The 14,874-nt window shown below is 41.3% G+C and overlaps 1 protein-coding gene across 1 annotated transcript; it reads left to right on the top strand.

Annotated features, from left to right (window-relative positions):
* The first annotated feature begins 4,731 nt into the window (after positions 1–4,731).
* Positions 4,732–6,697, top strand: LOC146634372 (uncharacterized). Its single transcript, XM_085349888.1, has 4 exons — positions 4,732–5,151; positions 5,394–5,549; positions 5,848–5,940; positions 6,374–6,697. The coding sequence occupies exons 1-4, from the start codon at positions 4,807–4,809 to the stop codon at positions 6,695–6,697; spliced, it is 918 nt and encodes a 305-aa protein (XP_085206014.1). The 5' UTR covers positions 4,732–4,806.
* Positions 6,698–14,874: the final 8,177 nt, after the last annotated feature.

The following is a 14,874-nucleotide window of genomic DNA, read 5'->3' as shown; positions in this document are numbered from 1 at the left end:
ACCTGGTAGAGCAGAACGCTGATCATTTTATTAAAGATGAAAGACTTTAGACAGTTTTTCAACTCTCAGTAATGCCATAGTGATCGTTTGATATATGGACCTGCAGCGGAGTTTAGACCCAGACACGGCTAGTGACGTCAGACTGAACAACCGGATTACGCTATTGAACACAGAAAATACAGCCATCAGATTTCTTGTAGACCTAGCACACTTCTGGTCTGTGTCTGAATACATATATAAGTACATAGATGCAGATGAACACTGTAAACATGATGAAAGATCGACAGACTAACTCGAACATATCTTTAATCTTTAGGACTTTGGGTAGCGCTTCCTTTCCTTCCTGTCAACCTCTCCAGAGGGGTGTCTGCTGATGGCAGAAAGATTACATCACCTCTGGTTGGAACCCTGGACAGTGCCACAACCTTTGGCTTGGTGTAAAATGTGATGCCCCATCGCCACCTTCTGACCTAACTTCTTCTCAGCTCTGTGACTACTTCAAGAGGGGCATTCCTGTGTGGAGGTGTGCCAGGCAGCTCGTTTTACCTGTGAACTTGCGTACTTTCACTTCATCAACAACAAAGGTATGCAAGTTCAAAATAGTAATGTCTCATTTAAACTTAATTCAGTTTTACACTGAACAGGAATCGGCTTTATATATAAAACAATTGCAAAAAAAAAAAAATGTACCTATGGGCATTTGGGTTTTGTTTTTAAACTTTTGTTTTGAACTTATCCCTTTAAAATCTAATTAGAGAGGGCTGGCTACATTTGATGAATACATTTTGTGTTTAAATGATTCGCTTTGTGTTGGGCAATGTGGCAAAAAGCTGAGATGAGATCTAGTCTCATATCACCATATTGATATATTGTAATATTGCCCAACTCTCCCTCTGTGTTTTCTCAAATTATTTATATACACCCAGTAAAGCGTGTCTCTTTGTTTCTCCAGTGCTATGCTTCATGTGGAGATGCAAGGACTGTGGGACAACATTAACAAAAAGATCTGAATTGCTCAAACACTACAAACTGATTCATAGGCATTACGGACGAGGCCACTCATATCCATGCACTTATTTAAATTGTGCATGTAGGTTCAAGACTTGGAACGCCCTACTGAGCCATCTATCAAGAAATCACCCTGCCCAACAAGCAGTCTCCAAAGCTGCATCCAAATTCACTTGCCATATTTGTGGCCATAATCAACTCTCCACAGAAAGAGAATATTTTCAACATATCTATCAGCATCTTAAAAATAAGGAAACTGTAACATGTGTGTTCCAAAACTGTGAATATAAAACCAATGTCTATGAGAACTTCAAAAGTCATAAATACAGAAAACACTCTGGTACAGTGAACACATTTAAGCCTGGAATAAGTTCTGTTGATGAATCATGTGCCAGTGTTGCCAGTGATATTTCAGATGTGGAAATTATAGAGAGTGATGTAAATTTAAATTCTGCTTTTGACAATGGGTATTCTGAAAACTTAGAGAAGGATATTGAGCTTCAGTGCTCCTTAAGTTGGAACACATCTTTCTTGTGTCTAATGCAGCTGTAGATGAGCTTTTGCAGGAGTTAAACTATTTGATTGGTTCTGTCTCTGTGGCGATTACCCAAAAGACTATTAGCCAAGTATTACAAGACAACGGATGCCAATTTGACCAGTCAGTTGTTGAAAAGCTAGCCAGTGTACTCTGTGAGACAAACCCTGTAAAAAAAGCAATTGGAGATAAAGGTCCACTTTCCAGTCCTTGGAGACGAAAAGCATACTATAAGAGCCACTTTAAAGTAGTGGAACCAGTGGAATATATACTTGACAGAAAAAATAACAAGTCATTCCAATATATTTCAATTTTAAAGTCTTTGCAGCATATTCTTGACTGCCAGACAATCTTGGATCAGGCTGTTAATTTGAATACTGTAGATAATCAGCCTCAAAAAACTTCTGTGCACTACAAAACTATCTTCGATGGTGACTTCTTCCATGAAAATGGACTGTTGTCCAAGCAGGAAAGCATTTCATTGATATTATACATTGATGAATTCGAAATATGTAATCCCCTTGGTACATCACGGAGGAAGCATAAAATTTGTGGATTGTACTGGGTTTTGGGTAATTTGCCCCCAGGCTGTAATTCTTAATCAAAAGTAATGATCTGAAGTGCTATGGGTATGAGAAAGTGTTAAAACCTGTAATTAATGATCTTGTAATTTTGGAACAGAGTGGGATATTTCTGTCAAAGTTGGGCAGAACAGTAAAAGGCACTGTTCAGTGTGTTGTTGCCGACAACCTTGGTGCACACAGTATTGCTGGATTCTTTGAAAATTTCTCAGGAACATACGTATGTAGATTTTGCACTGCAGAAACATCAGAGTTCCAGACTATTGAAGTCAGAAGTGAAGTCTTTACTTTAAGAACAAAAGACATTCATGCAGATCATTTACGAATTATTGAGGAAAACAAATGGCCCAGTTATTATGGTGTGAAATCAAAGTGTATTTTGTCAAAGCACCTCTCACATTTTGATGTTACCACTGGGTTTCCACCTGATGTTGTACATGATCTTTTTGAGGGAATTGTTCCTTTTGAACTTGCGCTTTGCCTCAATTTGTTAATCAAAAAAAAGTATTTCACATTATGTACATTGAATGAAGCAATATCATCTTTCAACTTTAAGTGGGCTGACAAAACAAATCGACCTCATCCTGTGGCTCTCAGTTTTGCATCCAAAAAAAGTGTAGGAGGGAATGCACACGAGAACTGGAGTCTTATCAGATTTTTGCCTTTGTTCGTTGGGCAGAGTGTACCCTGTGAGGAGCCTGCTTGGCACATCTTAACAGACTTGAAGGACATTGTTGATCTTGTTGTCAGTCCTGTTCATACTGAGGACTCCATTGCATATCTTGGTTTTAAGATCTCCGAGCACAGAATCAAGTTTCAAGAGGTTTTCCCAGATGTTAATCTTAAACCAAAGCACCACTACTTGGAACATTATCCATACTTGATTCGTAAGTTTGGGCCACTGGTTGCACTATGGACTGTGCGATTCGAAGCAAAGCATAGTTTTTTTTAAAAGAGTTGCAAGGAACATCAGATGCTTCAAAAATGTACTTCTTTCCCTTTCACAGAGACATCAGTATCAGATTGCATATCATTTGCATGCAATTAGCTTTGCCAATCCCCCACTGGAAGTAACAGATGTTTCCACTGTTCACATTGATGTTCTTAACAAGGACATCTCAAATGCACTGAGACAGAAGTCTCCAGATATGGACAATGTGTGCTTGGCTAAAAGTGTAGCATATAATGGAATAATCTACAAGTGTGGGATGATCTTGATCCACGGCTCACTGGGAGGACTGCCAGAGTTTGGTGAAATCATCCAAATGGTGATACTGCAGGACAAACTAATCTTCATTCTGAAAAAGCTTAGCGGATGGTATATGGAACACTACAGAGCTTATGATCTCAAAACATCACCAAGCAAAGAAGTGGAACTTGTTGAGCCACAAGAACTGCATGATACCTACCCACTGGCAGACTATAAAATTAGAGGGATGCGTCTTGTCACCTTGAAAAGATATGTCCATGTTTAAAGGGTGAGGCCTCAAAATATGATAAAGTATTTTCTTAAGTGGGAAAACAAAACCCAGACCCATACAATACTAATGTGTTCTCAGAACATATTTATTTTATACTGCAAGCCAAAGTGGTGTGATGATGTCATTGGCAATTCATCAGTTATGTCATTTTTTTTAATGCAGGTCGCTGGATTCCAGTCAGTGAATGCTAATCCTATGCTCTCCCCCCTTCTGCTTCTCTTCTCTTTTTCTTCTTTCCTCTCCTTGTTGTCTCCTATATTCTCCTCACCTCCTCTCCTTCTCTCTTCTCTTCAATGTCTTCCATATTCTCGCCATCTCTCTTCTCCTCCCCTCTCCTCTTCGGTTTGCCTTCTCTCCTCGCTGCCTCAGCTGATCTCCACCTCTCCTCTTCATTTTCTCCTCCCCTTTCCTCCTCTCTTTGCCTTCTCTCTTTTCCTCTAGTTTGACATTAAATTCTCCTAATTGGAAATGTCAGTGGTTTACATGTTGATCCTCACTAACTGTGCTTGTGCTTTGTTCTCAGACCACCATGGCTGGTTCAACACCTGCAAGACTGAAGGTGATTTTAGGAGAGAACAACATTGAAAAGCTGACTCTTCCAAATGGCATCCCAGAGTCACTTGAAGACCTTCTCAGCACGATAAAGACTACCTTTGGGTTAAAAGGTAACTTCAGACTGCAATACATGGACCAAGACTTTGGCAACGACTTCTTCAATCTGAATTCTACCACCGAACTTCGGAATTTGGGGACAATCAAAGTGATCCACCAGCAAACAAATCCACCTTTGATCAGTGCCGATCAGTCCACTTCATCTCTGTCTCTTTCATTTGAGTCTGATGACGGTATTTCGGTGGCATCAAATGACACAATTATCCTCTCATCCCCTGAATCTATGTCATCTCGAACACAACAGTGGCCAGAAGACTTTGCAATTCCCCAATTTTCATATGACACAGAGCTACAGCTAGAGAGGGGGAATACTGAGTACCGTGTGAGCCAAAAAATGTTGACTTTAAGCGCCCGAATGCTGTCTGATATCCTGAAAAGAGTTGCAGAAGAAATTTACCGTTACAAGGCCTATCCAGAGGATGCACATTTCTGCGCAGCTGCAGAGGCCCTTATCAAAAAGCACCCATGTTTGAAAGAACCTGGATCATTCAATGGCTGCTACGGTTGGAAACAACGACTGAAGTACAAAATGGCAAACTACAGGACCCAGCTCAAATTACAGGGGTGTCCAGAGCTGTGTGTAAACTCACTGAAATCTAAAGCTACTACAGATGCTTTCCCTGCTAAAAAAGTGAAGAAGCCAAAACGTTCTGAAGCTAACTTTTATCCATCCTTTCCTACTGGTGAGACTCTGGACAGCATGGAAAAAGTGAGACTAGAACTTCTGACAGAGATCGGGATAAGGGACAATGAAAGGGTCATCGCAGACAAAATGGCTAACACGTTTGCCTACAGACGACATGAGGTGGTAAACCAAGAACCAAGCATTCAGGAACTGAAGGACAGATGGCCTGCACTCTTCACACAGAAAGAGGTAAGAATGGAACTGAAGTGATCGAAGTCTGTATGCTTCAGGATTTATTGCAGTTAACTTTCATGAATCGGTCATAACTTGATGTGGTTGAGATTTTATAACACTGAACTTAATGAAAGAATTTACATTTTGAATTCCCATATATGTTGTACTTTTTGGGATATAGACATTTTGGCATACAATCAGTTTCAGCATTTTGTTCCATAATACAATATCTACTGTCATTTGTGTTTTGTTTTTAGATAAATACAGAGTTCCAGAGGCTCATGGCTGTTCCTCTTGAGTGGAAGTTCATGGCCCAGTTAGACATGCACTCAAGTCAGCTGATCAAAGTCATACGTGCCAAAGGAGGAGCAACACGCCAAAAGATTGCGAACATCATGGACACATTGGACCAGGTAAATCTGTACCATCAAACAAGATACTTCGTAACTAAGAGGGCTGTCAAAATATATCTGAATCCTTCATAAAGACAATATGGGCAGGCCAATGCTAATCATGGCTTTCATATGCATGAATGTTTTTAGCGACTCAAAAAATACACCACTGAACTCATCCCCTTTTCTTTTTGTAATGAATCTCTGGGCTTGTGAATTACTGTTTTTAAATAAAGTACATGTAAGTTAAGCAATAAGAGTAAGGATGTCTGTCTTATGAAATTTAGAGTTTAAAATTAATCAACATTTGTTGTTCTAGACAGTGGACATTAATCATCGGAGGGAATGTGTGCTGAAAGCCCTCACCATCTTCCTGGGAGAAGATGCAGATGGCCTGATCAAGGAATACCTTGTAAGTTTCAACAGTTTGTCAGAACATCTTGTCAAAGGGACACAAAAAAAGTTAACTGTTAGAACAAACATAACACGTGAACCATAGTTGGATTGCTGACATGTATTTATTATCATGACCATATTGGACATTATGTAATTCCCAGCAACAACACATTACATATTGGATTGACTTTGTTTTAAGTAAGACGGGCTTACTTGATTATTTAAGTTCAAAGGAATAGTTTGACATGTTGGGAAATCTTATCTTTCTTGCTTACAATTTGATTAGAGTCAGATTGATACACCTCTCTCTGCTGTTTCTGGTGTGTGATGACACCCAGCCAAGAAATAGCCCAGCACATAACACATATTGGTACATCACCCAAACACTTAATCACAGTAAGAAGTGAGGCTAATGATGATTTGTGTTTGTGTCTTGTACCCCTCTGTAGGACTGTGGAGCAGATGATGTTCAGAGGGACCTGGAGGAGGTCACCATGGCAGTGTATGTGATTCGGAAGGAGGGGGAGGGACTGCAGGAGCCACCTGAAGACATTGGCATTGTCATTGAGGGTGTGGAAGTGTTGCATGAACTAACTTCGGTTGCCTCAGCTTGTGCCCTGCTTCTAGGTTTGATCTATGCACTCAACCTAGCTTATCCAAAACCCTTTCGCTTCACTTTTGAAGTGCTCCAAAAAATCTTCATGCAGCTTGATCAGCACAAGATGTCCCCCAAAGTCCAAAATCTGTATATCAAACTTCAAAGCTCCCAGTAATGGCACAGAACAATGACCAACAAATGGCCTTGTGCCATAATGCGAAGGAACAACTGTGTTTGGACATATAGCATGTAAAATATGTAGTCTCTTTTGGATGTTGGGCCTTTTTTATGCTCCAAGAGACCTCAAACCCTAATTTAATGTGCTTTTATACATACTTTGTATGGTATTTTTATTTTATTATTATTTTTTTTTCAGACATATTTGCCTTCGTTTCAAGGGAAATGTTGCATTTCAGGTTTGATGTGCTCAGTTATACAACAAACTGTTGTGACATTCTAAAACTCTAAAGGAGTGTTTATATTTTTTCATCCCCATTGGTCAGCTACACTGTTCAGATATTTATTCATTGACAGTTTCTGAATACTCTTGGGGCACTTTTTCATAGTTGACACTATATGTGTTGAGATTGATATTTGTGTAATACTGTGTTGCACTTTACACTTTGATGACAACTTTGTGGTCCTACTAAGCGTTACTTGCATTTTGTGCATATGTGTTTTAAAAAGGACAAATGTGTAATGTGTTTGACCAAAAGCTGTGTTGGTTGCCATAAAGGTAATACTTTATTACATTTATACAATAAAGCATTTAAAAAAAAAAAAAAAAACATTGGATTTTGAATTTTTTGAAAAATATTTTCAGCCAACTTAAAATTTTGATTTAAGCTTTATTAAACAAACTAAAATTTCATTTTAGAGTCACTACAAAAAGTAATTTACACTAAACCACATTATTAGGTTAGCAAAGAGCAATATTTTACTTTTGGGTTATGCAAATTATTGGGTTGGAAAAACTGAAAACTTTAAGTTGAAATGTCTTAATTTTAAGTTGGATTAATGCAAAATGTTTATTTGACAACAATTAATTTATTAAGTACATGTAACTTAAATCAGTTGTGTTAATCTAATGTATTAACTTCATTTCAAGGAACTTAATTAAATTTGGTGTTACCAATTGAAATAATTCAATTAAGTTGGTTCAACTATTTTCTTTTTTCAGTGTGGGACCCACAGCTAATAAATAGTAATATGACAAAAAATAACAACTTTGTGTGGATGTAACCTTGTGAGATTTGAGATTTTGACAGCATTTTTATGTGACAACTTCTCTTTTTAGATAAATGCAGAGTTTAAGCGCATTACCACCATGCCACTGCAGTCCAGATTACTCTCGCAGATAGATGTGCTATCTGACAAACTAATAAAGGTCTTCAAAAGGCGATGAGGACAAATAGGAAGAAGACTTCAGAACATTCTGGAGCCCACGGCCCAGGTAAGAAAAAAATTAATTTGTGTATACACTTTAGGGAAAATAATAATTTTAACAAAATGCTGCTTGTCACTCTATGCCAGGAGTATGTTGAAAATCACCTGGGATTTTCACAATTTACCATGGGTGCGTTTTTTTTCTTTTTCTTTTACCTGCATTAGAACTATGTGTGGAGTTCATAGTTGAACACCTCTCTGTGCTCTGACAGTATTCTGCTTCTTTGCATGGAGATTTCACTTCATGCATTACCTTTTTAAGCATTCTGAGGACTCAAATCACATGCTGTAATGAATCCATTTTTGTTCACCTAATGTGTTAATGTTAACATTTTTTGGAATAGTGACACAGATTAAAATAAGATTTGGTATAATGTTCTTTGACCAGTGTTCTGTTTAATTAAATTTTGGAATTCTGCATTTTCTAGGCCACAGATGAAGCCATTATCCAACGATCTAATAAGGAAACAACCATGGGAATTTACATCATAAAGTCAAGAGATGCCAATGGCAGCCTTGAGGACATCAGGATAGTCCTTGAAGGCCAGAGAGTCTGGCACGATTTGGATAACTGTACCCTAGCAGCTGCAATGCTGTTTGGACTAATGTACACTTTGAACCTCACCTACCCACTGGAAAAGTATACCTTCGAGGTATTATAGAAACTGGTTATGGAGCTCAAAAGGAACAGCCTTTCAAAGGCGGCCCAGGTTTTCAGGACCAGACTGTACGATTGAACAGTTTTCCAGTTATGATGTGGGAACAACATGTTTACCTCTTCGAATATGTACCATCCTTTCTTTTAAGCCAGCACTGGTAAAGTTGCAGGACATAGTGAAACTTATTTTTCTGGCACTTTTCAACTTGGGGCCTTTATTACTGCAGTTTTCACTTTTCAAGCCACGGCTCTTTAAAAAAAAACCCTCAAACTTTGAATGTCCATTTTTCTCAATGGAAATGGTGCCTTGCACCAATTTCACCAGTTTGCAATTTTTTTCCCAAGGTGCACCACTACAAACAGATTGCATTGTCTAGTATTACTGATTATGATGTTTAGTGATAGAAGCAAGCCAATACTAATCAGTTTAGGTCTCTTGGTTTTGTGCCTGTGGGTTATAATGTTATTTTAAGTCTCTTCTTTGTGTCATTTTAATAATTACACCCCTGTTGCCATATTACCTTATGGCTCTTACATTTAAAAAACTATTTTTTACATAAGCGCGATGTCATAAGGCCCCACAATGTTGAATTCAGGTTACAGCAGATAACTTTGAGGAATGTTGTGGAATGTTTTTCAAGAGATGCATTGTACAAATATGACTCATGTATATTTTGGAAGCCTGAATTGAAAGTCCATTGTTACAACTGTGTAGTATTTTCAAAAATACAGGTCATTGTTCAAAAATGTTTTGCTTATTTCTTTGATTGAAGAGAAAGTGTACAGTACATACAGTAAGATCAGCCTTAATTTAGTTTTATTTATTGAACACTCAATTATATATTAGATTATATATTATATATTAGAAATTTGTTATAAAATAAAATAAGATTACCATAAAATAATCTTGTCAATATAACACATAGTAGTCCAATACAATTAACACAAAAAGTTCATGTCTGATAAACAAGTGGTTTCTATAAATATTTGACCGGAATGGAAAAACATAACAACAACATAAAAAAGTCATGTTCGTGTTACCAGAAAAATGTGTGCAGGTATAACATAAAAAACTAAGGTTAACCAAACATAACTTAATTTCGTGCAACCGATTACAATAATTTTTTTTATGTTTATCCCACTGATTAGTTTTTTCAGTGTACTTGGTCACTTAAATACTACATGTTATCTTCAAATTACATTTTGCTATTATATTCTAGTATCAAATACACAATTTTCAAATGGAGGCCTTATAACAGATTATATTGTTCTCTTCCAAGATGGTTGCTGGCATCCACTAGTAACCTTTCAAAACAAAATGTCTAATTTCACTGCATTGACAGTAGGTAAAGAATTAAACTGACATTACTCCTCCACTGAATCTACATAAATCAACAGTTAAATAATGTCAGTTCTTCCGTGTTCTCTGGAATCAATCACAGCAAAGAAATTAGACTGTTTCTTTTGAAAAATGTTGGGAAAGAACAAATCAAGATCAAAAATCAAGATTCAGTTAAACAACAATTAGAAATATTCAACATTCTTGCGTGCTGCACAATATCGTTTATTATTTAGTAAATATTGATATCTATGACTAGCTAGTTTATTGTGATGGTGCTTTGTTTTCTCTATTATTATGTTGCTCTTTGTTGTTTGCTGTCTCCTCTGTTTGTTTTTTTTGTTTGTTTTTTTTTTTTTCTCCATACAGGTGACCCAGGAGTTCTTTTTTTTTTCTCTCTCTTCCCCCCCCTTCTCACCGTCTCTTCTCCCCTTTGGTTTTCTTTCTTTCTCTCCCCCTCTTTCTCTCATTCATTCCCCCTGTCCTATTTATTAAAAAAAAAAAAGAAAAAAAAAAGAAAAAAAGAAATATTCAACATTCTTTACTTCAACTGAATGAAACTGAAAACACCATTTCACACGACCCAGATGGGATATTTAGACTGTATAACTGTTCACGCTACATCTCTTCACTAGTAAAAGAAAGAAAAAATACAAAGAGAAATTTAAAAATGCTGCCAAAATGCTGCACAGAGCAAAAGGAAAAACAAACAACAACAAAAAAACGGCCCTGTCCTCATGGCAGTTGCAGTGTATATAAAAATGAACCCTGCGATCTGTTCCTGGAATTGAGCTTCAAAAATGCAGCAGAACAAGTGTGAGATTTAAATGTCTTCTCACCTAGAGCTGATCACCTTGCATGCATAACAGTGAGCTTTCCTTGCAGGAGCAGTTTTGTCTTAGTTGTGAGCTTTTCTTGTACCGGACTCTGCGCCCCAATTTTAGTGTCAGACCACACCTTCAGAGTATTCCATCAGAACCAACCACGACGCAAGAGGAACACTGATGACGTGCAACCCCATGACCCAATCTGGGGCAGTGATGTACCAGCGGAGTTCAAGTTGTGGACCACCGGACAGAAGGTCCTGCACTCACTGTTCCCATGGGTCGGAACTGGAAAAAACACGTTAAGAATTGAGACTCTTGACTACCGATTTGGACTTTTCCTGAACAGCTCAACAAAGATGAATAAGGCTCAGAATGAGGAAATCGACGCGATCAGAATAGTGGTCATGCAACACAGGGTCGCCCTGGACATGATTCTCGCTGAGAGAGGAGGCCTCTGTGTCTTATTCAACACCACTTGTTGCACCTATATCCCGGACAACGTGCACTCCTTGACCATGACCACCGCCCTAGACAAGTTGCGACAACTGAGTAATGCGCAGCAACAAGACTATGTCACGAACAATGAGGACTGGCTGACCTGGCTGCTGAGTGGCAGCTGGAAGACCCTCGTGATAAAAGGACTCGTAGTGATAGGAGTTCTGCTTCTATTATTGTGCTTGTTTTCTACATGTATCCTACCATGCATAAGATCCATGATTGACAAAATGGTACAGGCCACAGTAATTACCTATGTTGGACTGACAAACCTCACAGAAGAAAGGGAGAGAAAAAACACACCTGTGACGATTTAGTATAGAAACACACACACACATACTGAATGATGCTACAATTGAAAATGTTATAAGCAAGTGATTGTTGGCTGATAATAAAGTATGATTAAGTGAAAAATATTAACATCAGGAGGGGATGTTAAAGAAGAAACGCTTTTATGAGTTTTATGTTGCATTAAAGTACCTGCTCATAGACAGAGTGGGCTGAAGAAGCAAGCCCAAATCCGCCTTGGAACCCTGAACATCGGAACAATGACCGGAAGAAGTCGAGAATTGGCTGATGCCCTCAAAACCCGCCGCATCGACATCGCGTGCATTCAAGAAACCAAGTGGAAGGGAGCGAAGGCACGGGACATTGGAGAAGGCTTTAAGCTTTTCTACAATGGCAACCGGGCCCAGAATGGAGTGGGCATAGTGGTGAGTCAAAAGCTCCGGGACAACGTGGTCGAAGTTACCCGCATATCGGATCGCATCATGTCAGTGAAGATCGACGCCGACCCGACCGTCCTACGGATTATCTCCTGCTATGCACCACAGACCAACTGCCCCGACGAGGAGAAGACAGAATTCTGGCGCGCCCTCGACGACCACCTGCAAACGATTAGCCCTGAGGAACATGTGGCGGTAGGTGGCGACCTAAATGGACATGTAGGCAAGGGGAGAGACGGATATCACCGATTCCATGGCGGCCAAGGATTTGGGACCAGAAACGACGACGGTTGCCGGGTACTGGACTACGCAGAGGCCCACGATCTTGCCGTGACTAACACCTTCTTTAAAAAGAAGCCGGCACACCTCATCATGTACTCCAGCGGCGGCAGAGACACCCAAATCGACTACTGGCTAGTCCGAAGACCCCATCTCAGCCTAGTCACGAACGTAAAAGTCATACCATCAACCCATATTGGCCCTCAACATCGGCTACTTGTGATGGATCTCCGACTCAACCTTGGCCAACGACGACGAAGAACACCAACCATGACGGTGGAGAAGATCAAGTGGTGGCGCCTCTCTGAGTGCAAACAGCAGCTTATAGACGCCCTTGAACACCTCAACGTGGACTCCAATGAGCCAGTGGACAAGGCTTGGGAGAACGTCGCCAGTCAAATACGTGACGCAGCAGGCAACACCCTTGGGGCGACGAAACCAGGGAAGCACTTCATCGACAAGCAAGTATGGTGGTGGAATGATAGCGTGCAGCAAACCATCAAGGAAAAGAAGTCGGCACTCAAAGTGTGGCTTCAATCCCGCAGCGATGGCGACTACCAGCAATACAGGGCCCTACGATCGGCCGCAAAGAAGGCGGTAGCAGCGGCAAAGGCATCGCACTATGACCAACTGTATGAAGAGTTGGACACGCCCGGAGGAGCGAACAAAATCTACCGCCTTGCCAGTAGCCGCCATCGAGCAACACAGGATATTGGCCAGGTCAAACACATTAAGGATGCTAACCATCAAACCCTCCGCGACCCGCCCGCCATCCTCAATCGCTGGAGCGAGTATTTCTCCGATATCTGCAACGTGGAGTTCCCTCACCAGCCAATCCACAGTGCCCCGCCCGTCCCAGGACCTGTCCCGCCAATCACCATCAAGGAAGTGGAAACAGCCGTTAAAAATATGAAGAATGGCAAAGCGACCGGACCAGACGATATACCAGCCGAAGTCTGGAAACTGCTCGGGCGCCAAGGCGCCTTAGTCCTCGCCAGCCTGTTCAATAGCATCATCAGAGACGGGACCGTCCCAGCAGCCTGGTCAACCAGCATAACGGTGCCCATCTGGAAAGGGAAAGGCGATGTGGCTGAATGCTCCAACTACCGCCCGATCCGACTCCTAAGCCATACCATGAAGGTTTTCGAACGGATCATCGACGCCAGGATGCGAGAAATCGTCAACTTAACGCCCAACCAATGTGGCTTCATCAGGGGGCGTGGCACGACGGACGCCATCCATGCTGCCCGCCTGCTTTTGGAGAAGCACCGAGAGAAGTCCAAGACCATCCACATGACCTTCCTCGACTTGGAAAAGGCGTTTGACCGTGTCCCACACGACCTTATCTGGCACTCCCTGCGATCACATGGAGTTCCTGAAGCCTACGTCAACTGGACAAAGCTCCTCTACTGACAAGTCATCAGCGTGGTCAGAAGCCCAGTGGGAACATCGTCGCCCTTTAACATCAATGTGGGCGTCCACCAAGGCTCGGCACTCTCCCCGCTGCTCTTCATCCTTTGCATGGACACTGTGACGGCGGATCTCCAGTCACCCCATCCCTGGACACTTCTCTACGCCGACGATGTCTTCCTGGCTGATGAATCGCGAATAGAACTGCAATATCAAACGCAGCAGTGGAAGACTCGCCTAGCTGACTTCGGCCTGAGGCTTAACACCAACAAGACCGAATACTTAGAGGCTGGCCCCCAGACCGACGGTACGATCAGCGTCGATGGAGAAGATCTGGCGAAAGTACCTCATTTCAAATACCTCGGATCGATGATCAGCAATGACGGCGATATCCTACTAGATGTACGAGCCAGGATCAACGCAGCGTGGATGAAATGGCGCCAAGTCACCGGCGTCCTGTGTGACCGAAGAATGCCCAATCGCCTCACGTCAAAGATCTACAAGAGTGTAGTGCGCCCTGTCGCCCTCTATGGATCCGAGTGCTGGCCAGCCACCGCAAAGCACGAACAAGCCCTCCACGCGATGGAAATGCGGATGCTGCGATGGTGCCTAGGCCTGACACGATGGGACCACGTCATGAACACCGACGTTAGAAAGAGGATGGGAGTCGCGCCAATCACAGATAAGATGCAAGAAGCGAGGCTGCGGTGGTACGGACATGTGGTACGGAGCGATGAGAACTCAGTGGTGAGAACAGCACTGCGGCTCAGCCCCCAAGGACGTCGACCTAGAGGCAGACCAAAGCGGAGATGGATGGACCGAATCAAGGACGACGTGAAGAAGATCGAAGTCGATCTGACCGACGCCCTTGATCGACCCAAGTGGAGACGACTTTGCAGAAAAGCGGACCCTGCAACCAAGCGGGAAAAACGCTAGGAGGAAGATGTTGCATTAAAGTATGTTCATATTTTACTCTTAATAGGAAAAGAACAAAATGTACTACTCGCTCTGTTTATAGAAAGAGGAAGTTCACCCTATGACATTTATATGAACTTAGACACACACACACACACACACACATATATGCAAAATTAGAGGAAACTGCTATGCTTGTTTCACCCTGCTATAAATAATAAACGACTACTGCAGCTCGGTGTGAGTCCTCTCTGAGCC

Source organism: Diplotaxodon limnothrissa, linkage group LG3 (genome assembly GCF_057381915.1).
Source record: "Diplotaxodon limnothrissa isolate DT_005_m linkage group LG3, D_limnothrissa_male_GT1.1, whole genome shotgun sequence".
In the NCBI taxonomy this organism is placed as follows: Eukaryota; Metazoa; Chordata; class Actinopteri; order Cichliformes; family Cichlidae; genus Diplotaxodon; species Diplotaxodon limnothrissa.
This window is presented reverse-complemented; position numbering and strand designations above follow the sequence as displayed.

Bases quoted from the DNA above. Each gene is read 5' to 3' on its own strand.
- LOC146634372 (XM_085349888.1), top strand. From the start codon at position 4,807: ATGGCAAACTACAGGACCCAGCTCAAATTACAGGGGTGTCCAGAGCTG. The intron at 5,550-5,847 runs GTAAATCTGTAC...TTGTTGTTCTAG, and splicing joins TCATGGACACATTGGACCAG to ACAGTGGACATTAATCATCG. The intron at 5,941-6,373 runs GTAAGTTTCAAC...ACCCCTCTGTAG, and splicing joins GCCTGATCAAGGAATACCTT to GACTGTGGAGCAGATGATGT.